General features: G+C 40.1%; 1 protein-coding gene across 1 annotated transcript in view; it reads right to left on the bottom strand.

Moving 5' to 3' along the window:
- Positions 1-25233, bottom strand: part of ANO10 (anoctamin 10) — a 149326-nt gene that overhangs the window by 104870 nt on the left and 19223 nt on the right. Inside the window, exons 5-11 of the mRNA XM_019724110.3 lie at positions 23690-23809; positions 20968-21537; positions 19482-19537; positions 17105-17179; positions 15437-15619; positions 6954-7145; positions 4933-5061 (exon numbers count right to left, since the gene is read on the bottom strand). Coding sequence (XP_019579669.2) covers positions 4933-5061; positions 6954-7145; positions 15437-15619; positions 17105-17179; positions 19482-19537; positions 20968-21537; positions 23690-23809 — 1325 coding nt within the window. The remainder of the gene's footprint in view (positions 1-4932; positions 5062-6953; positions 7146-15436; positions 15620-17104; positions 17180-19481; positions 19538-20967; positions 21538-23689; positions 23810-25233) is intronic.

Below are 25233 nucleotides of genomic sequence, written 5' to 3'. Positions count from 1 at the left end.
ATTTAATATATACAGTCACAGGATGTGGAGTACAGCATAGGGAATAGAGTGAGTGGAACTGTAACAGCTCTATATGATATCAGAGGGGTAGTAGATTGGGGGGAGGGGTTATCACTTTGTGAGGGGTATAAATGTCTATTACATTTTTTGTACACCTGAAACTAATAATAATAAAAAAGTTTCATTAGTTTTTTTATTAGCTTCAGGTGTACAAAACAATGCACTAGTTAGACATTTCCCCCTCACAAAGTGATACTCCCCCCCCCCCCCGATTTATTGCCCCTTTTGACATGTATATTCGTTAGTTTTTAAAGGCAACACTAGATGGCAGTAAGTACACAAAAGTTGTATTAACATGACATTGAGTTACTGGCATATGCTAATGATTATTTTTGCCTTTTACTCAGTTTTGTGCTGCACTAAGTCAAGTTTTAAAAGAAAACCCTAAAAATAAAGAACCTAAATAAAAATTAAAGTTTCCTAGTTTCAAAAATGTGACCCAGAGAAGCTACTGAAATTACAAATTTATCCACAATTTAAATATAAGAATACTAACTCAACATCAACTTCATAAAACTGTTACCTTTTCCATCTTTTTTTGTTAAAAAATTCCAATCACATAAATGTATTTTAGATGTCACTTAATTTAGAGAAAGTAAAACTTTAAAATATCTTAAATTGTTTTTTACATCAAGATGTTCAAAATTTATACAAGAATTTACTTTAGATATATTTATGGCTTATTTATTGTGGCTTTTTTGAATTAGTGAAATTTCTACTTTTAGAGGGGCACACGAATGAATATAAGAAAGTACAATATGCTATTTATTTAATATGCTACCAGCAAAACATTTGTTAAACTCAAAAGACACTACCGTGTTTCCCTGAAAATAAGGCCTAGTCAGACCATTAGCTCTAATGCGTCTTTTGGAGCAAAAATTAATATAAGAACCGGTCTTATTTTAATATAATATAAGACCAGGTCTATAATATAATATAATATAATATAATACAATACAATACAATACAATACAATACAATACAATACAATACAATATAATATATACCGGGTCTTAAATTAATTTTTGCTCCAAAAGACACATTAGAGCTGATGGTCCGGCTAGGCCTTATTTTCAGGGAAACACAGTAAAACTTTATCTAAATTGCAGGAAAAAATAGGAATAAAATATAATTTCAAGATTTTACTCCCCTATTTAACAGGACATTGCAGATCAAAGAGAAAATTCTTATGAACAGAAACATGTTGATTTGATCCGTTGATGATTTTGATGCCTTTTCTGTAACAGTCCGAATTGAAATTTCAGTATGATTTTACAAACTTATACGGTAATAAACCAAAAACTTATATTTCCCAATTTATTTGTAAACTTTCTACTTTTTGGATTCATTACAAGAACAGATGGCATTCAGCACAGGTCTCAGAAACACTAGAATAAAATTAGCTAACTTACTAATTTTCTGATTACTTCTAACACTTTCTCTGAGCTTGACTTTGTTCTGACACACAAAATCCTCAGTTTAGAAACCAAAGCGAGGTCTTCTCAAATGCATGAAAGTCAGTCAAGTAAAAACAAATAAATCTTTAAATACATAAATGTATTAAGCTATATATGTATGTGGGTATGTGCACGTGTGTGTTAAATATGCACATCTTCTCAAGTACATTTAGAAGCAGAGTTCTTGAGGACAAAAATAAAATGACAGCTTTGTCTTTCTTTAGCACCAGATCCAGGATCATATACATAGCAGCTCTCAATATTGACGGAGCATAATTTAATTAAGGAATAAAATGGAGGAGCATTTGCCACTTTGTGTTCTCTAGGCAGAACTCAGAAAATGTTACAAATTAACAAACGTAGTGAAAATTAATACTGAATATGAATTTATCATAAAGGAATAATATCCATCTTTCCTTCTTAAATAAGAACAGCTGAAATGCCTTTTCTTTTTAATAGCTTGATTTATTAATTCAACTTTCATCTAAACACCGAACTGTATACCTACCAAGTTTTAGTCACTATTTTAGGGAGTAGCCTTGTTTACTGAGATAGAACAGGGGCCATGGCCCTGCTGTCACAAGACTGACAGAGCACAGGACAGAAAGACATTAAATAAATAAACCTACAAGTACAAGGCTTGTAAGTGAGATAAACGCTATGGAGGACACGAATAGAGGCTTCATGAGATCACCAGAAAGATCTAGCTGAGGTGGACGAATCAGAAAGGCCAGTGATATCTGAGCTGAACCTAATGAATAAGTGTGTTAGCCAGGCCCAAAGAGAGACTTCGTGTGTGCCAAGGTCCAAGCTGAAAAGATGAAAAAGGTTAATAAACAAGAAAGTGAGGCCTTCTGCTTCTGAGAAGAGTGGAGGTACTTTTCACTACTACTCCTGCTAAGCACAGCTAAAACCCATACACATTGTATACAAAATAAACACAAGAAGACTCTGAAAGGTAGAAAGAAGAAGGCAGACTGACTAGGGACTCCAGGACCTAAGGAACAACGTGGGAGTGAGTTCCCAGGGTTTCCTCTCTACCTCATGTATCCCAGATTAAGTGCTGAGGAAGCTGGCAACCCAGAAATGAAAATGAGCAGACAACAACAACAAACAAACAAAAGCCTGATCTCTCTCTCTCTCTCTCTCTCTCTCTCTCTCTCTCTCTCTCTCTCTCTCTCTCTCTCTCTCTCTCTCTCCAAAGGACAGAAAAAGGCGCATTCCAGCCAGATACAGAGCGTTAGTCAGGAACCACTCTACTACAGCCCAACACCACAGAAGTACTGTGGCTCCAACCCCACCCAGCCCAACAAGTTCCCAGAGACCCCTGCCGGCCTCTAACAAGGGGCCCGACCTCACCAGAAAAGGCCCAGCAGGAAGCCCAGTTTTCCATTCCCCTTGAGTGGTAACCAGCATACCCCGGCCCCCTGATCTTGTCAGTTGGAGACCACGTGCATAACTTGGATTTCCACCCCTATCTGGCAGTTCCAAGGTTCCCTTTCTGCTTCCCAGTGGGGCTGTGGCACAGGAAGTCTAGTGGAAAGCCAGAACTTTCACAGGCACCCAGCAGTCGGGAAGCCATCCCCTGTCATAGTGTCATGGAGACCAGGTGGGAAGCAGTAATGAGGGCTGTGCATCCTCCCAGCAGGACAGGTATCAGTGGAAGCCTAGAGGGGAGCCTGAACTCCCATCCTGTCCAGCTGTTACTAAGACCAACACCCCCACTCACCCCGGTGACAATGAAATTCAAGTGGGGAACCTGGATTTCTACTACCAATTGGAACTGGCAGGAACGAGGGGATGCACCCCACCCCTCATCCTCACACCAGAGTGAGTGGTGTCAGAAGAGGCCAAAAGAAGCAGTAGCCTAATCAATGGGAACACACAGGAAGACTGGGCCAGCCAGAAATCTAGAGACAGTGAGGGCAACATCAGCCAGCACGCAGGGCTGAACTCTCCAGCATTGCTCAGAAGCTGGCGGTGGACGCCACGCTCTAGCTTGTGACGGAGCTCTGCTGGGTTTGCAGGTAGGGATGGTTTTCAGGTTTTCTGTGTCTCTCAAGACTATTACACTCCGCTTGATCTGGTTCTAAATTTACCAGGAAATCTAATAACCAATTCCACTTGTACGTGAATACTGATTGTTACGGTCACTGGAAAAGGATTTCCTCCTGGTAGATTAACTACTTGGCATTCTGGTTGGTCCCTTGTGAGTCTCATTAGTTTTAAGTGTAAATCAGTCCCAAAGCCTAATTAGCTCTGGGTGTACTGGCAAAGAAGTTCCTCGATCTGCCAAGTTAAGGGCCATTCCCTACATCGAGAGGGTACACTGTGAGCCTGGCCAGCTGGCCATCCCCCGTCTAACCTAAGGTACCTCCATTTTGTTCTCTCACTTCCACAGGTAATACAGTAGGCTTGCAAATAGCCCTCCAAAATCCTGTCCAATTCACAAAATTCAAAACAGACCTACTTTTATCTGTCAAAGCCATTCTCTTTCCCCTCCTACTCACTGCTGTCTAAAATCATTCTCCAAAACGCGTATTCTACATCTAGCCCCCATCACGAACACAGATTCCTATCCAATGTTGTAAAATAGCAAATACAGCAAAGCAGGATATATTTCTTCAGCCACTCCTGGAAATGCACAAGTTCAGGATGGCATTTCTTCTGGTCAGCCCTACAACCGGAGGCCTCAGGTATGTGAATCACCACTCCCTCATCTGCTAAATTGTGCTATAACAATTTTGCACAACTGTTCTATTTTTAAGTATTTGAAAATAAAAGGTCACACTATTCCTGACAACTATAATCACTAGCAACAAAACACTTCCTGCAAATCCTTCCATTTGTGATTGGTAAGTGCTCAATCTGCATGATGTTACAGTAATCCGTATTCAGAAATGTGATAAAATGAAAACCTAAAAAGTACAGACAGCCAGCTGTTACTTTGTATGTGAAATTATGAGCCCTCCTATACATTGCAGTAGAGTTGGCGACTTTAGAGTGTTTCACAATGAATTCCATACCTGTTGCAAGTGAGACTTAAATCATTCTCAAAAAGCATTTCTCAGGATTTTTTTGCTTAAGAAAGAAGTGACAGATCCTTAGAATAGTCTTAAAAAACACACACACATATTAAATCTACAGAATTTGAGTTCAAGTAGGATTTACGTACTCAACACCAGACAGGCCAGCACAACGGGTGGAAAAGTCACTTCCCTGTTTTCAGCACAGTGACTAGTTTTCATACCTGAGCAATAACCTAGGATGCAGAGCCTCAATCCCCATGTCTCCCCAGTACCTGAACTGCTCTGCAACGACCGCCAGTCGTTGACAGCCAGGGACATCAATGCTTTAGAATAACAGAGGCATGTGATGTAGAAACTATTGAAAATAGATTTAAATGTTCACTTACCTCCACTGCTACCACAATCAAAATGAGGTCCGTTTTTGACTCTGGAAAGAGTGCATTCACTTGTGGCGACATTCCGATCAGAGCACAGTTAGTGACCACAGATATAACACTCATTGTTTCAAAAGCCAACTATAAGAGAGAAGAACGTGAAATGAAAAACTGCAATGACCAGCTTCCATATTTCCTCATCCTTTTTCATATCATCTAAACTCAAGGAAAAAGCCTTTCTTTAGTTCTAAGCATTCCTAGTACACTTAAAACTTCTCTACAATGCTACATTTTATTTAGCTTGAGAAAGCCATACTGTTAGAAGATATTTTAGATACCTTTGGCTTAAAAATCCCAAAGCAACATCTTCTACCTTTCTGAGCGGAGATCGTAGGGAACTGAATTTGGAATACATCCTAGAAGACTACGCTGCTGAAGTTACTCTACTCATATCTAAAGAGAAGCTGAAGTAGGGCCACCAGAGAAAATGTTTCACATAGAAAAATAATTAGGTACGATTTCAAATAGAATTTATTTTGTAAAATTGTCCTCTACTCTTGACAGATCTGGTACACCACATCTGGTTCAACTATATTTGAGGCACTAGTTAGAATAACTTTCTTTCTAGCAGCATTTACCCAATCACCCACAGAACTTCCGTTTTCAGATGTTTAATTACGATGTGTTTCAGCACGAACTTCTTAGGGTTTATCCTGTTTAGGGTTCACTTGGCTTCTTGAACCTGTTGTTTTGTAGTTCTCTTGCCAAATCTGAAAAGTTTGGCCCATTCAACTTCAAGTATTCTTTTGCCCCATCCCCATTCTTTCTCCTCTCCTCTGGGACTCAATAACAGGTGGGTTAGATTTTTTGTTGGGTCACAGGTCTCTGAGGCTATATTTACTTTCCCAGTCTATTGTCTCGCTGTTGTTCAGATCAGGTACTCTCTATAGTTCTATTGTCCAGTTCCTGAACTTTTCTCTGTCCCTTCCATTCTGCTATTGCACCCATCCACTGAGCTTTTTATTTCTGTTACTATACTTTCCACTTCTAAAATGTCCATTTGATTCTTCTTTATATCTTCTATTTCTTTGTTGAGTTTTCTAATTCTGTTTTTTTGTGTGTTTTTTTACCTGTTTTTATCACGGCTGCTTTAACATCTGTCTGCTATTTCTAACCTCTGTGTCATCTTGGTGGTGGTGTCTGCTGGTTGCCTTTTCTCAATCAGTTTGGTATCATCCTGGTTCTTGGTATGAGGAGTGATTTTTTTAGAGAAACCTAAGTATTTGGGGTGTTATAAGACTCTCGATTTTATTTAAACATTCCTTTTAGGTGGGTCCTCAGATACCACTCCAGCAGGGGGAAGGCAGTCTATCTTCTTACTACCAGATGGAGGTACAGACGTCCTGGTTCTCCATTTGGGCACCACTGACACGCAAGGTGAGGAGTGGGTCCTTATTATTGTTGGACGGTGGGGAGAGTTGTGACTTCCCGAGAGTTCTGACTCGCTGATACCGCCTTTGCTGAGAGAGGTACACGCTCCTCATTTGTGCTCCCCTGTGGCCTCCATTGTCCTGGGTGGTGGTGAAAGTCCTGACTCTTCACTAGGCTTCCTTGGAAACCACCTCCGCAGGGACTGAAAAAGGAACCTTATCACTGCCAGGTGGGAGTGAAAGTCCAACCTCCCCAGGTGACCTCCACTAATCTGCAGTGAGGAGGGCCTCCTTATCACGCAGTGAGGGAAGTCCCAGCTGGCAACTCTCCTAGAAAACTGTCCAACTTTTACATCTGAAAGGTGTCACAGAGATTATATTTTACCTCCCTCACCCCTACACTGAATTTGAAAAATAACAAAAACAAGGCCCAGAGAAGGTTAAGGACTCACTGAAGTCACACAGCTAGTTTGTGGCAGAGCAAGGATAAAATCCAGTTTTCCCAAATCTCTCCTTAGGGCATTTAAAAAACAACAACAAACAACCCACAATGCCTCATTGTGCATCTTCTTTTAAAGAATAATTTTTTTCTCAAATAATTACCTGCCATACACCAATACTGGCTGAAGGTTCTGAGAATGGACGTTTGAAGACTCTGCACATTTTTAAAGCATCTGAATTAACTTCGGTGAAGTTGTTTAACACAGCGAAGGCAGCTGCTAATGGGTAAACACAGGAGAAAAGGCTCACATAACCGAACTGCAGGAATAACTCCAAGTAATCATCGAAGGTACCCTGAAAATGTGAAACACAGGAAAACAAGCATTGTTTTAATATCATATAGCAATCGTGGTATCAGCCTCTAAACCAAAAAAATCTCAAAGAGTTTCTCCCAATTCCTTCTTCTCAAATAACAGAATTTATTTAAATTAAAAGGCAATTTTATATTGAAGTCCTTGAAATAAAGAATGAAAATATGATTTAGCTGTTTGTCTTATGCCAAATCATTGAACTATTACACTTTTTCCAAGGTAAACAACAGCAAAGCTAAAGAAATTTGCTCTTGACCAAGAAAAAGGAATGATGTAACATCATTGTTAGAAATCTTACATGATAGCCCCCTCACATCATGGGCACCCCAGTATCTCTGTCCCTAACCGTCCATTAAAACATTGATGGTGGTGATGCCAGTGAAATGGTAGAGTAAGGACCTCCAAAAGTTCATCCTTCCACAAAAGCAACAACAAAAAGGCAAAATTTGTCAGAATCAACTTTTTCAGTACTCCGGAAATTAACCAAAGGCTTGCAGCAATCCGAGCAGCATTTAGTTAAGAAAAACAACTCAATCTTGTAGCGTTTCAATTGACTCTACTCTTCCCTCCTGCTCCCCAGCATTGCAGCGGCCTTGAAAAATAACAACGAGCATTCCCACTACCTGGGAGAGCAGAATGGAGCTGCAGGACTTGAAAAGCCTGTTCCCAAAGGGAAGTCATTATCTGACCTGGCTAGTGGTACCCGTTTAGATTCCACTCAAAAGGCTTGTCTTTATTCAACCTCACTGAGTCTCTCTCAGCAAGAGCTAAAGGCTTCTCCCCAGGGATGTCAGCTGAATGTTTTAACATGAAGTCTGCCTGAGGTGATGGGTAGTAACTGGGGCAAACAATAGATTAGCCAGGGAGCTGAGGAAGAAAAGCTGAGGAATGAGATATCCATAGAAGTTTTAAAAAGCTCGAACATTTTTCTGGGAATTAAGATCCAGGCACATGCATAGGATCATGAATGAGCTTAGGAAAGACCTGAGGAGGCTCTAAGATCTCACCTCTGACTGACCTTGAGGATCTGTACAAGCAGAAGTGAATACTAAGGAAGACTTTTAAACTTCCAGGCTTAATGTTGAAGGCATGCCCTAACACAAAACAGAGACCTAACAGACGTCTCTAGAACACTCAACCCAACAGCAACAGAATACCCATTCTTCTCAAGTACACATGGAATAGTCTTCAGGATAGATGCTATGTTAGGCCATAAAACAATTCTCAACAAATTTAAAAGGCTCTCCAACCACAATGGAATGTAACTGGAAATCAGTAACAGACAGAAATTTGGGAAATCACATATTATGTGGAAACTGAGCAACATACTTAAAAAACAAAAATAAAAACAAAAAAAACAATGAGTCAAAAAAGAAGTCTCAAGAAAAATTAGAAAATACTTTTGAGATGAATGAAAACGAACATACAGCATACCAAAACTTATGGGAAGCTGTGAAAGCCGTGTTCAGAGGGAAATTCATGGCTGCAAATGCCTTTGTTTAAAAAAAAAAAGATATCAGGGCAATTGAATATTTTCACCGTAAGAAGCTAGAAAAAGAAGAGCAAACTAAAACCTAAAGTAAGCAGAGGAAATAAATAATAAAGATTAGAGTGGAATAAACAAAATAGAAAAACAACAGAGAACAATCGAACCAAAAGTTGGTTTTTTGAAAAGATCAACAAAATGGACAAATCATTACCTAGAGTATGCAAGAAAAAGAGAAGACTCAAATTACTAAAATCAGGAATGAAAGAGGGGACATTACTCCTGATCTTACAGGGAGTTGGTGGGGAAAGGGTGGGAGTGGTGGGGAGAATCATAAGGAAATACTATGAAAACTGTATGTCAAGAATAACATTAAACAACCTGATGAAATGGGTAAATTCTTAAAATGACACAAACTATTAAAAGTGACTCTAGAAGAAATAGAATATCTAAGCAGACCTTAACAAGTAAAAAGATTGAGTTAGTGATCAAAAACTTCCCATAAAGAAACTGGTGAATTCTATCAAACACTTCAAGAAGAATTAAATACCAATTCTTCACAAAGTCTTCTAAAAATAAGAAAAGGAAGAAACGCTTCCCAGCTAATTTATGAAAGAAAACTACAGAACAATAACTCCTGACTAGAAATGGAAAAATCAACAATAAAGTACTAGCAAGCTAGATCTAACAGCATGTTGAAAGGATTACACACTGTGCTCAAGTGGGATTTATCCCAGAATTGTGAGGTTGGTTCAACATATGAGTGTCAATCAATGTAACATACTACAGTAATAGAATAAACAACATATATAGACTTTTATATATCTTTATATATATATATAAATATATATAATCATCTCAACGGACACAGAAAAAAAACATCCACACCCTTTCATGATAAAAACACTCAGCAAATGAGTAATATAAGGGAATTTCCTTCACCTGATAAATCTACAAACACCTACAGCTAATATCATATTTAATGGGGAAAAACTGAAAGTTTCTCTCCAAGATCAGGAAAAGGACTAGGATGTCTGCTCTCAACTCTTCTATTCAACACTGCCCTCGAGGTTCTAGACAGTAAAATTAAGCAAGGAAAAGAAATAAGAGGCATCCAGAGCAGAAAAGAAGTAAAACTGTTTCTACTTGCAAAAGACATGATCTTACATACAAAAAACCCTAAAGAACCCACAAAAAATTTTTAGACCCAATAAACAACTTCAGTAAGATGTAAGAATACAAGATCGATATACAAAAATCAAAGGTATTTCTATACAGCATGAACAATCGAAAATGAAATTAAGAAAACAAATTCTACTTATAATACCTTCGAAAAGAATAAAACAGTAATAGGTTTAACAAACAGAGTGTAAGATTTGTACACTGAAAATTACAAATCACTGCTGAAATAAAGAAGATTTAAATAAACAGAAAGACATTCCATGTTCATGGATTAGAAGGCTTAATGTTGTTAAGATGGCAAGGCTCCCCAAAGTGATCAACATATTCAATGCAATCCTGATCAAAAATTCAGTGGTGAGCAGTTTCTAAACCACTCTTGAGTTGCATGTGCCCCTAGAACGTATTCCCTTATGGTGTGTGGCAGCATACAGACGTGGTTTTAAAATATGTCCAGTAATAGAGCATCAATTTACTTCTCTGAAGCGTGAAGTAATCAAGAATACAGAAAGTAAAAAATCTTAGCAATCAAGCCATTGTTACTACAATTTGGTCTAAAGAAATCCTCATAGCCTATGCTCAGCTTTCAAAATTGTGCTGTTTCAGCTCATGAAGTGTAAGGTTGAGCCTCTGCAGAGATGTGCAGACAATTTCTCTCAGATGTGCCACTGGGCAGGCCCCAGAAGTCAGGCCAAGGTCTTCCTGGCATTTCTAGCACACAACACCGGGGGATCACTTCTCCACACGGCAGTGTACTCCGCCTTCCATGTTTCCATCTCACAAGGGGATTCCGAGTGGTCCTATTTGCATGTTAACACTTTCTCAGTACTTTTACACTCTGAGCATGTTTGCGTCAGTCACTTTAGTATACCAGGGACATAATCTAACAACAAGAAAAGAATGAAGATTTAACAAAGTAAACAATCACATACTAAAATAAAAATCCATTAACGAAGACACACACTACCCCATTAGCTGCAAGTTAGCTAAGACCAACTGACTAAGACAATTCTAAGAACCCACATACAAATTTTAAGAACAAAGCAGTTCTTAAGAATAACATGGTATTTTTGTGAAAATCGTAATTAATTTTACATATCCAATTTATGAAAGGGATGAAAACAAAGTTTTACATTCCAGGTGATCTATCCCACTTGCTCCTCACACCACCCCTGGAGAAATGCCTTGTCTCAGGGTTCACCATGCTGAGCGCGTTACTTTGGTGCAGATCTGAATGACTGACAAAGAAAGAAATACAAAGTGAAGTCAACAGGCAGCTCACAGACATTAGGGGCTGGGCTGTGCTTTTCCTGAGACTGTTCTTTATTCAGTAGTATATTGAGCGTCTGCGAAATGCCAGGCTCTGTGTTAGAAACAGAGCTTCGTGATGAATAACACAGATTCAACCCTCTGATTGAGAAAGGAAAACTATGAGTAAACGACACAAAAACCCTCAATAAAGGATTAGCACATTCACCAAAACAATGTATATTTACAAATACTGAACAAGTGGAGTCAATTATTTAAATGCAAACAGTGTTCCACTAGGAAATTTATTAATGTGAACGAAAATAATAAAGAAGATATTATGATAAACTTAATAGAAGCAAATAATGGCATGTGATAAAATTGAACACATTCACAATAAAAACTCTTAGCAAATAAGAAAGAGAAAAGAACATTTCTAAACTGATAAAAAGTTATCTACCAAAAAACATGGAACAAACATAACACTCAATGGTGAAAAGACAAAACAATCAGGAACAAAATAAAAATTCCTATTGTAACTACTTCTGTCCCAATTGTATTGAACATATTCACGAGCCGAATAGAAAACAAAAAGTATAAAGACTGAAGGGAAAAAAAAAATGCCATTGTTACTTAGCTAAAATAGCTGAAACAACTGTCTACATACAAAATCCAGTAAAATTACAAAAATATTGGAAATAATAGGAGAATTCAGCAAAGTTGCTGGGAAAAGGTACAAAAAATCAACAGCATTCCCAAATACCAGCAACTAACAACTATAAACCATTTTTAAAGAGCTGCCATTTATAGGGAACAGGACAGTCTCAAAGCATCAATCCACTGACAGCTTATTCATTCCACAGTGAAAAGAACCTCTGCCATCTGCCTGTCACCAGGTCAACCACGTGACAGAACAAGGCAGCTCCACACAAGGGACCACCTGACGTCAGCGCCTCCTGATGGAATGCAATGGAGGCGCACCTGCCAAATCGCTGAACTTGAATTTTGTGAGGAAACCACGCGATAAACTGGCTTCACAAAAGCCAATGCCGGGCAAAACAAAAAAGCCTGGGGAATTATTCCAGATTTGCAGTTTTCAAACTTTTTGGTCTCCGAAGCCCTAAACTCATACAAATTATTAAGACCAAAGACCTTTTGTTTATAGGAGTTATACCCAGTGATGTTTACCATAGTAAAAATGGAAACTCAGAGCTTTAAAAAATATTTCTCCCCAATTCATTTAAATCATAAAAACTTATTAACATGAATAAATATTGTTTGAAAAATAATGACACTTCCGAAGCAAAAAATGTTTAGTGTGGAGAGTGGCACTTGTTTACATGTTTGTGAAACGTCTTTAACGTCTAGTTACTAGAAGGCAGTATGTTGTTCCAGCTGGAATATCCACCATGAAATTTCAGTCTCACGCAGTGATGCCGCTGGATATGAACCAGCAGTTCTCAGGAGAGGGACAGCAAAGGCCTTAGCCACTACATGGCTTTAGCCCGTGGCTGATGGAGCAGGTCAGGGGACCCCAGGGGATTGATTGCTCCTGGTTGGGACATCATGGGGCATTTACTCTGTCCTCCACGTTCCAAGGTGTCTACACTTGAGCAAGTATTACTGTTATCATAACGTTTTTTTAAGTTTCAGTCAAACTGCTTTCCCTCAAGCTTGGCAACATTATTTTAGATCCATACATAGGAGTCAGGATGAGGTTACAGAAAATGCCGTTCTAAGTTCCCTGACTTCAGTGAGGAGAAAAATGCACCTGGGGGAAGGATCCGTGCACAGCAAATAATGATCTAAAACCAATGTGACCCAACACATCTCCCCTCTCCAAGTACATGGAGAGAGCTGAAGGAGCAAATGTCTGGTGATGCTCGAGTGGAGAGCAAAGGACGGCCTTGTAGGAGATAAGAGGGGAAAGCGGGTCAGATCTCACCGGGCCCTGCAAGCAGGTTAGGGAGTGGCGCTCTTAACCCTGGGTTCACTGACAGACCCAGGACCTACAAGAGAAATCAGTGCAGTGTTTACTTCACATCAGAGAACCCAGGCTGAAAAATAAAGACTCTGAATTGGAAAAGCAAAGTCTTGAGTCTTGTTACTGATTTAGTCACCAGGTGGTTAATAACACAGGGCTATTTCTAACATGGGAAAAGCAGTGCCTATCTTACCTTCCTGCATAAAGGTATTATCAGATGTCATGAGATGCCAAAAAGGAAAGAGCTAAGATTCTGGCAGTGTCACCTTATTAGCATACAGTTCTTAGGTAAATTAAAATTGCTTGGATGAAGGGCATATTGTTTGAATTATTGTATACCATTCAGTGAGCCAGAGGAAAAGGAGCAGAAATTGATCTGGGGAAGAAAATGAATTTGGTTTAGGGCACTTTAGGGGATGATGATGTTTGCCCAAACAATTCAGAGAAAAAGAGGAACTGAAAGCAGATTCTAAGTGCGCACAGGAAGAAAAGTAGGGACGTAGAGACAATAATATGGAGAATTATTTCAGGAAACTGTGAGAGGCAGGGAAGACAGGCACACAGAGCAGAGGGTGTGAAGGGTTTGCTTGGTGTGAAGTAGGACCGTTGTTATGGTTGGAGCAGGCAGAAGGGGGAAGCAGGAATCACAGGAAGGCCAGGTGGGCCTGGTGACAGAGGGGACGGAATCAAGAACCCCGTGGCCAGACTGCCGGCTTAGTTTCTATAAGGGAGTGAAGAAGAAAAAGCACTATGGCTAAAAATCCCACTCCTCAGAACAAGCAAGGAAAGGATTCTGACACAGTGTGAACTAGACTGCATTTTAATGCACAATAAAAGCCAGGACTCATCCAGTTCAGGCAAGATGGCCCCACATTCTGCTCATGTGCTCCTTTTATTCGACTCTCCCTGCGTGTGTGTGTGTGCACGTGTGCGTGCCTGTGTGCATGTGCATATGTGTGTGTTTTCTCTGACACTTCAGACAGAAACATAAATAGTGTTGTTGGTCAAGACGTGCTGTAAGTTTATCCTTTGAATCACCTTCTCCTCCAAACACAGCAATGATAGGAAATGCTAGTGCATATGCTTGTACTATGTATATTTTAATCAAAAGACACGTCACCACTCAAAAACAAGACAATCGACTGTATAAGCCAGAAATGGAACAAAATGCAGGGTGATAAGCAGGAGGCTGGCCAGGCCCCAAGTCCACGGGCTGGCTGAACTGGTTCTGTATCCCGTGGGGCAGGTGGACCAAAGGCACCCCACTCCTCTAGGGTATAACCAGAAACTGCTTGAGCCAAACCAGGGTCCCCTGCCTAAGAAGGGGGGCTGAAAAAAGTCACAGCTGCTGCCCTGGAACCACAGCTTGTGTCAACAGCTTCCTACCTACTGGCTCCATGACTGGCCCTGCAAAACCACAAGACAGGAGCCCTGGGCTACAAAAACCTGGTTCTAGACCAGGGCCTTGGAAGCCCAGGGTGGAGGGGGGAGACTGCAAAAATAAGGAAGTGAGCAGAAAGAGATAGGGAGAGGGAGAGAGGGGGAAAGAGAGAGAGAGAAAACGCCTACCCAAGATGAACATACAAACTAAAATTCTTAAATACACGAGAAAAACTATGAAAGTCAACCAAGAAATTCAATAACCAGGAGACCAATTTATTCAAAATGAAAAACAGGACTACGAAAGTTTAATGACAATGAACCATCACTGAGTGAGCTTCTAAAGGATCTATTTCACTAAGAATATAACATACCAAGAAGGAAGGTGCAGGATATAAGAAACAATGAGAGAAAGCAAACGTGATCCCAACACTGCCCTCCACCAAATACAGAAATAGTGAGTGAAGTCAGAGCTCAATAAAAGTTTGTTGGCTATATGGTTAGGTTTTATAAACCTCCAGTGATCTATTTGTAGTTCCTAAAAATAACTCATAAATCCTATCTTAAAGGAACTGTTTTATATTTACAATAGAGCCAAGTAATTTAAACTATAAATTAATCTTCAGTTCAGCCTTCCATTTTAGCAATGGGTTTCCACCTTTCCTTTGAGGTTGAAGTGTCAAGAGCAAGCGATGCCGCTGCCTCTGCTCGGCCATCCCACCGCTCCCTTGCTCTGTCATCTCTGAAGCAGCCAGGCCCACCTCCCTCACAGAGCAGTCACGTAAGTTGCCAAGATCAGCCATTGGCGTAACTTCAGATTCAAGGCAGTAGCATTTCAATGCATAGCCCATCATTGTAACTTTAGAGCAGTTCCCGGTGAGGAAACCGGCTAGAAAGCACTTGTCTGAGACCAGGAGTGTATACGTATGTGTGAAACTCAGTACATGACTGTCATTCACATTCGGTTAGTATTTAATTCAACAAAATTCCAACTTACCAAATAGGTTCCCATTTCTTTTTCCAGGACGACCTGTTCATATAATGTAGCATCAATGTCCGCCTTTAAAGCCTGCACCTTCTTCTTCACCCGCAGGTGGTGCTTCCTTTGGAGCCAATAAGGAAGAAGCGACTCCACAATCTGGTTAAGGATCTGGGACGTAATCAGCAGAGTGGCCAAGCTCTAAAGAGAAGCACACAAGGGACATTTGGAAACGCAGCTGAACAAAGCCATTGCGTGTGTATAATTATGCATTAAAATGGAATTTTCAACAAATAATATACTGTTATGTTATAAAAACTAGTATCAGAAAAGCTAGGAGTTATAATGGTGTTTCTAATTTGTTGCTTTTTCACGGGAAAGACTTAGATTAAAATACATAAAGATTATACTACAAACAGATTATAATAAAAAAGTAAACCAGTTATGAGTCAGTCAGCAGGAGAACAAATTAACTCGTAATTGTATTTTTGTTAACTCATCCTGGCTACAACATAAACAAATGCTGCTCCCTATGTACCCGTGTACACAGATATTTGCCCCCTCTCTGGTGATTTACTAGGGATGAATTAAGGTCCTTGGCAAAGCTGCTCGAGTGGTTTTCAGAGGTGGTGTGTCAATTTCCACTTTCCCCAGATGGATATCAGTGTTTCCATCACACACCATCTTTGCTGGTATTGAAATTCTATTTTTCAAAGAATCCTCTCCCATCCCCTGTTAAATGAAGAAGACTCTCTGAAGCATAAGAAATGAGAAGTCATACCCTACTAATACACTAAAAATGGGACTGAAGCGGGTATGTACATCCAACTTACCAATTTCAAAAGTACTATTTTGAACTTTTTCAATTTTCAAAAATAATTTTTAAAAAGTAGCAACATATCTAGTATAGTTCTTAAGAGCACATTTAATTTTACTTTTATGCAAGCTGTTAGGACCATAACTACAAAATCTTTTAACTGTCTCTGTTACACAAATTTTTTTAATTTCCCAAAAAATGGTCCCAAGTTCTCACATAAATATTAAGAAGGCTAGGCTTTGAGACTCTGCTCACTAACAATCCCAGAATATTAAAACCTGGAAGGAACAGCTCTTGCTAATAGCTGACTCAAGCATTAAAAAAGAGAACTTAGAAAGCAATAACTTATACTCAACTTACTATTCACTGTTATTATGTGATCCAGAAATGGCAACACAACAAACTATATGTCAGACTTACACATTTCAGAAACAATATAGCACTGCATAAGATCTGGTCTCTAAAGTTTAACAATTTATTAATTTAAAAATGAAATGTGTAAGACTTATTTAAGGTTACACCAACCACCCTTCACCCTGAGACACACAAAAGTTCAAAAAAAATTTTTTTTTGCTGTTAGAATTGATTTTACAATTCTATACGAATACAAATACATATGAACTATATATTTTATTACCCTATATGATTAGTTTTACAAGTTGGTTAGCTTCAACTAAATTTCTTTTCATTTGAGTATGATAAACAGTACAACTGATAATTTTTTAAATTTAAAATTGGGCTTAGAAATAGACAAAATTTAAAAGATTTTATTTGTCAAAATGATAATGGGAAGACAATGACATCACCCGAATACAGGAAACCCCCTCTAAAACCTAAAAAGCTGACACCGTTCCGTCATGCCCACTCACCTGCCGCAAAAGCTTCATATCCATCAGGACGAAGGCAATGTAGAAGAGTGAGGCGAAGCAATTCAGAAAGTTGAACTGCCAAAAAAACACAGCAACAGTTAATGCTGCTTCCCAGTCCTTTATTACACCTGTAAATAGAGCGTCTAAAAATGTAACGAGGAACTTCCAGTCAAGTGTTCTGTCATCCAGACAAGATGGCACAGACTTGTTTCTCCCTCCTCCTCCTCACTAAGCACATCTATAAACTCTGGAAATAATGCAAGAGACAACCAGAGGAGAACTCTGAAGGCGCTAAAAGGAAGGCCAACTGGCTCGGACCCCAGGACTGAAGGAACACCACCAGCTCATCTTATGTTCCTTCAAAAAGGGAGACCAAGTCCCAGCATTCCCCACCCTCAACCTCGTAACTCGGGTAGCCCAGTGGGCTCATTCCCCACCCACCCCCCTTAGAATAGGAGCCCTGACAACAGCAGGGAACCCACAGAACTGGCAGGCAGACTGGTCGGGGCCCCTTTACTGACGTTAAGCTGCCAGGGGATGTGTCTCCCTCCCTCCACCCTGCCAGTGTCAGGTCACTCCACTGTCTCACGAAGAGTTCCAGGGCAGCCAGGCAGCACCAGCAAGAAGGACCTCGTCCCCAACCACACGCAACCCAGCCCCGGAAGCCTTTTTGTGCCCACAGACCTGAGACTCCCCACCCTCATGAGGAGACACCCAGGTAGCTGGGTGGCACCAGCAAGAGAGATCGGCCTTAACAACCAGGCCAGCCTGGGAGCGTATGTTATGTAAGCCTGAGACATCCCTGCCCTGGCCAGACATACAGTTCTGGGCTGGGGATCCCACTATAACAAGTGCCATTTCTTCAAGTAGTGCCCTGCTCAAGAACCTGCAACTACCCCTGTACCAATGAGCAACCTCTCTGCCTCCCTGCCCCACGCTGGCTACTTCCTGCCTAACAGCAGCCCTGTCTAAGACTCAAGGCCCCGGATGAGTACAACTGCGAGCAGTGCTTCATTAACGACAGAATGGGGAGTCACGGGTGAGAGTGAGCGTTAGAGGGACAGAGCCACAGGGTAGAGGTGGGGTGCTAAGTGAGAGCAGACGGAGAAGAGCAAAAGCCTGGGGAGGTGAGAAATGCTCTCCCTATAAGAATAAAAAGGAAAGGAGAAACACCACAGAGGACAGCAGATTCTAACTTACGAGTCTTTTTACAAGGCAGTCACCTATCATTATATCATCAGAGAATAATAACGTCACAAACTACTGAATTCTTTAAGGCAAAAGGAGTGTTTTACCTCTAAAGGCAAAAGTTCCATATAATCTTTTTGAATGATCTTTTTAATGCATTTCCTGTTCCCCAGCTTTTCTACAGAGAACATAGAATATAACTTCCTTGCTGATTCAGTACCAATATTTTGAACGTTAATTATTTCACAGCGCTAGACTTCAGAGCCTTTTTAGATATGTATGGCCTCTTGCCCCTTTTCTAATGTGCAAAGTGCTAAAATTGTTGAATTCTTAGCATCTTATGACATCTATTTCCTTGCCTGCTCTTGCCTCCATAAATTTACCTACTTCCAGAAAACTAAACGCCTTCCCAATGGTGGTTTCTGATCTTTTAAGGACTGAAAAACCAGATAAATGAGCTTCTTAGAATGATTTCCACAGCTGGGACAAAGACCCTAAGTGGGGGCCTGCATCCCTTGTTTGGGAGTAAAGTACATGAACTGTGTTAAACTGACTCTAGGTGACAGTTCAGAGGATCTATGCGCTATGTTGACTTTCAGTCACGCTGCAGATGGCTGATGTAACTTTGGATAAATGAGGTGCTTTAAAGCCAGTATATCTGTGTTATTTATAATAATGGTGGAAAGAGGCATAATGTGTGAACTTTTACACAAATGGCAAACAAGGTACACAATGCCGTCTCGCTACCTCTTTCCTCCTACCCATCAAAGCAAGCTAGAAACCTCTTGGACTCTAGAAATTTCTTCAATAATTTTTTTTTTAAAAATCACAATGTTCCATCACTAAACAGATTGTAGGTTAACTGGAAGGATTGTTGAATAGTGAAATAATCAAACAAGTCACCAAAGAGAAGAGAATAGAAACATGACTAAAAAGTGGATAATTCGTTTTTTATATAACTAGATACTGACTTTCATACTCATTTCTCCATTTGAAGCCTTAACCCACATGCACATTTGTAATAAGATTATTGAATGCATATGTAAGCACACTTACCTATTTGCACAAAATACATGAACTGCCATATTGATATCTTAAATTAGAAGCTTTATATTTATGTTCCTAAATATAAAGTGGCATGCATTAGTTTCATAAGTAAAATGAAGTTGTACATAAAAACTCTACTTACCACTAAAACTTTCAAAATTAGATGATTCTGGTAGGCAGATTCCAATCTGTGATTCTCTGAAATATTAAAAAGAAGAGGTAATTTCCCTCAGATAAGGGAATGCTATTGTGAGACTTGTGCTGAGGGCAGGTAGGTCCCACACCAGAGCCTCATCAGTAAATACACCGGGCTGTCAATCATGGCTACTGCTTCCCACCAAGAACATCAGACGAGGAAGAAACTCAGATTAGGACACATTTTTCATGGCACTGCAATAGCACTGTCATGTGAAACCATGTTTAAGTTACCGCTACAAAGAAATGTGGGGTGTGTTGGCAAATGATCCCCTAGATAGACACCCAGAAAAAGACCCTGAATAAGTGGTAATGATAACACTGACAGCAATCTCAAAGGTGTAGGGCAATAAAAAAAGTGTTCTGAACGTGTGGCTTGAAAGGATCAACCTAAAGGGAAACAAATTTCCAACCTCCGCTAGGTAGGAAGAGGAGACACTGCTGGTCCTAAAACAATGTGGCAAAAGAAGAAAAAGGGAGATTCTGAGGGGAAGTGTCGTCTTGCCCAGAGAGGCAGAGTTAGGCTGACCTAGATAGATCCCAAACCCAACTCAGCTGCCTGACCTGGGCAGGTCCCTTAACCTGCTGATACTCAGCCTCCTCGCCTACAAAGCAGGGCTGACCCCACCTTGCTCCCAGGGTCACTGTCAGGATCAGAAATAATACAAAACCGTAGCCCAGTATCAGCAAAGGAAAGCACTCAATAGTTGGCAGCTGTTGTTAAATGACTAATAAAAAAATAATTTAAAATATCTTTGGCCCATGAAGTTAAGGGCTAGGCTTCTTCCTGGGGAATAATAACATATTTATTTGTTTGGGTGAATATATAAAGAGTGATGACCCATCAGGACTGTTTTTAAACTATAACCAAGTTCCTTTAGCACAAATGCACCTGCCAACACCCACCTTCCCTGCGTTCAACGGCCGCCCTCTGGGCCCCACACAGCTAGACAACAGGCTTTCAGATACTGAGACACAGTTCATTCAGCCGGAGTATCAAGATCATTCAATCTATTCTCAGCATAAAACACAATAGTACAGTATTAGACGCGCAGGTTTTGGACAAGGAGCGAGCTGGATTAGGCTGGCTCCACCATCTGCTGTCCAAACCGTGTTCAGTCTCAGTACCTCTACCCATAAAATGGTCATCTGTGTCTATTTCACAGTGTCCCGAGGCGGTGAGAATGAGACATGTGGATAAGTGCTCAGCAGGGCACCCAGAACACAGTAACTAGCGCTCAGCACACGGGACGTGTGGTGACCATGACCTGGAGATCACCGGCGCTCACAAAGCCCGTGAACTTTTCCTTGTGTGTCTGCAATGAGCCCAGAGCGACGTCACCTGCTTTGCAAGGCAGCAGTTACATGAATCCTATGACATGAGCAATACTGATTACAGGCAAATAAGATAAACGCAAAGTACCAAGTCTTACCCCACGAAGTTAAAAACTCGGCGGCATAGCGATAGAGGCGGTTCATGATCTCAATGACGACGGCATAGATGATGCTGGGTACATACAACAAGACACCGGTCCACTCGGACCCGCTGTCCTCGTGTAGAGCCAAGGCCCAGGCCTCCATGTCGAAGTAAATCATCATGACATACAGAGAAAAGTAGAGACACAGGCACACAAACGGCAGGGAGACCAGGTAAATGCGCAACTGTCTCTTGTAGCTGGGGTACAGAGGCTCCTCCCTGCCGGTGACGGAATTGATCCCCAGGACCCCATGAAATCCCGGCCGGGGCTCCTCAAACTGCCTCTTCATGGCCAGGGTCCCCCACCTGTAGGTCATGTTGGCACAGCCCCGCTTCCACACTTCCAGGATCACCGTGGACCAGATCAGGTTGAACGAGGCGAAAATCACATACTTGTCATAATCTTCCCACACAAACAGGTAGTAAGGCAGCCCAATGACCGCCATGGGGATTAAGGCAAAGGTAAAATATTCCAAAAATCCAAAGTAGAGAGCAATCGTTTCCCCAAAGTAGCCACGGATTCTGTCTGTAACGAAAGAAAAAACAAACCTTAAGTACAGCCTGCCAAAGACTTTCTTTTCTTATCATTTCAAGTAAGTTGACTCATTTCCTAGGTAAGTCAGGATCATTTAATACCTTCATTTCCCAATGAGTGTGTGATGGTAAACACATCCTCCGTGCAGTACAAAGACCCCACTTGTCTGTATAGCAAGCCTGACACTTGTCCCAGCTCAGGGCCCAGGCTCTGCCAGGCACTCGAGCTCTGTTTCCTCTTTACTTCCTCATTTCGTGGATGCCTTTTTCCCAACAGAAAAAACCACCTTGGGGCTGTCCAAAATCTCCAAGGTCCTCGTTTAAATTCAGCCATGGCCAATGAACCACTTTAATTTAGGGGTTTAATTAATGCTCCCCACTTTTCTCCTGGTTTAATATTATAGTCATCGGTGTTCTTTTCAAAGAAGAATCCCCATTCATAGTACCCTGCTCCTTTCCCAAACATAAATTCTCATCAATGTGTCATGGCAAATTTTCCAATACACTGAAGAAAAATTATTCAAAAGCACAAAACAACATTCCATATATTAACTTCTAGAACAGCCATAGAACACATTTATCTATATCTTCACATGGGCACTGGGCTGAAGGTCCACGCAACATCACTGTTACTATTCTGTGAACTTGACACAAGCTACCTAATCCAAAAGAGGTCAGCAGCACAGCGTCCTCTGCCAGCCGCATCTTTGTGAGTCTAGACTGTAAAAGCATCCTGCACTGCAACGAGGGTGGGATGCAGGGGGTGGGGGAGGTACAGCAGTTGGAGTTATTATTTCTTGGTAAATTACACAGTTAAAGTGTAATTTTTTTGAAGCTAATGTGTCAGATCAGTCTATGGATACGGTTTAGAGTTAACTGGGATAAGCTGTTTTCTCCTATGCTTCATTTTTCTAGCTAACCCAGGAGCTAGATATTAAAACAGTGGGTGTGATGAGATTATCTCGAATCTGGATCAGGTTAAATGCTATCCAAGCAATGGGAAAAAAGAAAAAAAAAAAGGTGCTCATGGTCCTGAGCTCCAATCAGATGACCTCTCTTTTTCGATCTCAAGGGGAAGTTCAAGACCTGCCTGAGCGCCAGCTACTATTACCAGTCCCAGCACTTCCAGAGGCCACGACCACAACCATGCTCAGCCTTCACCATCAACTCATCTCCTTTTACTTTCTAAAAAGTAGCTAATGGACACTTCACTTACAAATCCTAGAGGCAGTATTTTAATTTACTGCCACCTAAATGCCAAACAAAGGGGAACAAAATGTCGTAGGTGGAACAAAAAATGACTATTGTGTCACCTGGAATTATCAAAAACAAAACCGTTCCTTTCACAGACTGCAAGAAAAAAAATTCATAATACAATTTCAAAATTTAATCTTAAAAACAATTTTTGCTCATTGTTACAATATTATAATACTTGTTTTCAGAATGGAAATTAGAAAATTAGTTTAGAGGGATTCCTTTAAACAAAATCGAGAGAGAGAGATGGCCTTTAAAGAAAATCTGATAGGAATGGTCATGGTGAAATCTATCAGCTTAAATGTAAATCTTATGCTTAAAAAACATAACTAAACCAAAACATTTGAACATCCATATTGACATAAGTTTACACAAAGTATGTTCAACACGCACCAAATAAAATCATGAGTGTTGTTATCACTGTATTCAGAGAAAATGGACAGATCCAATAATACACACCAAGATACTTATAAACTACCTCGAAAGATGCTTAAGCCTGTTGGTTTGCCCCTAGGAATGAGCACGGCTTGACTCACTCCAAATGATTAGTTCTAAAGAAATAGAAATTTTCAAATACAAAATATTCACACACTAAGTTCCTATCAAATCTGTCCTTTCCAACCTTGACATGTACTCATGAAGGCCACTCTGAACTGCCTGTGTTGTTGGTGAAATTTAGCTTGTAATTCAGTCCATCTAAAATCATAATAGAAGTAAATACATAGGTCATGTAACCCATCTTATTCCCCTCCCCCCAATTTTTTCCCCCAGGCAGCTGGTGAGCCCTCCCTAGCAGAGCATCTTCCCAAGGGGGATAACACCAGTGCTGAACAGTGACTTCTCATGAGCAGGTCTTTCTCTTCTCTAAGAGAACAGATACTGACACATACCTATGGGTTGGAACTTTAAAGTAAACCGAGTATACCACGAGTCCTCAAGCTTCTTCAGGGCTTCATTATCGTGTAGCGGAAACACCTGAATCACGATGCCAGACGTGAGCAATCTTCTCACTGCGGAGGGAAAATGTGCCAAACCACATAAAACAGACTTCAGATTGTTCATGCTATGCTTCATCGAATGCTACAAAGCCACTCCAGTAAGAGAGGGGTGCTACACAAAGCTCAAGCTTTTACTGCCTACTCCAAAGGTGTATATTTATTTTGTTCCTCAGAATGTAAATAGCTTTACTATTTTGACTATGAAAGCAATAGAAGTTGATGTAAACCATACAAAAATGTACAAATTAGGATTTGAGAGACACCGTTTATTCTCTCCCTCCTCCAAAAAATAATCATGATAAATAACAGTTTAGTGTATGACCAGACTTCAAAATATACATACATATATATATATGCTTTTTATCCCCCACCTGTCTACTATTTCCTTATTATATATACTTAAGTAAAATTGTTAGGTCCAAGAGCATATGTATTTTAAATTTGGACCTATATTATAAAACTGCCTCTAGAAAAATTCTACTAATCTATTCTCTAACTACAGTGAAAGAGAATAGTATAGTTCTTTTCTTTCTTGATACTGAGTATTTTCAATCATTTTCATCTTTTGTAATATGATAACAAAGGCTTACATTCACAAACAGCAAATATGAAAATAAAATAAAAAAGACTTCCTACTGTCAACAGTCATTTAATTAGTATGGTTTTAACACGCATGCCCATATGTGAAAGCGATAGACTAATTTAGCCAAATACAACATCCCCTCGTAATAATAAATGAAAATGGGGCATTCTCTATCCATACTTAAAATGACTCACTGGGTGGATATTTATGAGGAAATGTGTTCAGTAGACACGGAGAACCCAATGCCGTATCTGGGGACATGGAGTACTTTCCATGCAGTTCCTAGCATAGCCTCTTACTAAGGAATATGGCTGCTTATAAGATGGGATTGGCATCAACGAAGGATGTTTTGCTGTTTTCATCCATTGATAAGCTTTGAGTTCTTTAAGGTTTATCAGCTCAGCTCTTCAGAGGGCTGCCTCCCTTATCGCCTATCTATCTAGTCTAGATAGGTGACGAGAATTGCAGTCAACAGTCCCCTCAATGAGAAATGACAGATAAATGTCTGCAGCATGAAAGAGAAACATGATTTAAGTTTTCAGTGTTAAAACATTACATATAACAAAGAGCGACAGTGTATCCTCCCATCTCATAAAATCCTCAGAGATTTAAAAGTAAACCTAACTGCTTAGAAATGAAAAAAATGATAATAAAGAGGAGATGTCTGACATGAACAATAGGAAAACGTATGGATTAAGAAAAAATTCTTGGTTCTTAATATATGGCTCTTCTTACAATTATTTCTCATACATAAATTACACAGAGGAAAAATTTTTAAAAAGCTAGGGTTGTGATGGAATCCTCCTTCTTAATGACTGGAAAAGGTATACGTTTAAATTATATCAGTCTCTGG

This window comes from Rhinolophus sinicus, chromosome 5 (assembly GCF_057876585.1).
Source record: "Rhinolophus sinicus isolate RSI-liver-muscle chromosome 5, RSI-T2T, whole genome shotgun sequence".
NCBI lineage: Eukaryota > Metazoa > Chordata > Mammalia > Chiroptera > Rhinolophidae > Rhinolophus > Rhinolophus sinicus.
Note: the sequence above shows the minus strand (reverse complement) of the source record. Positions and strands in the feature narration are given on the sequence as shown.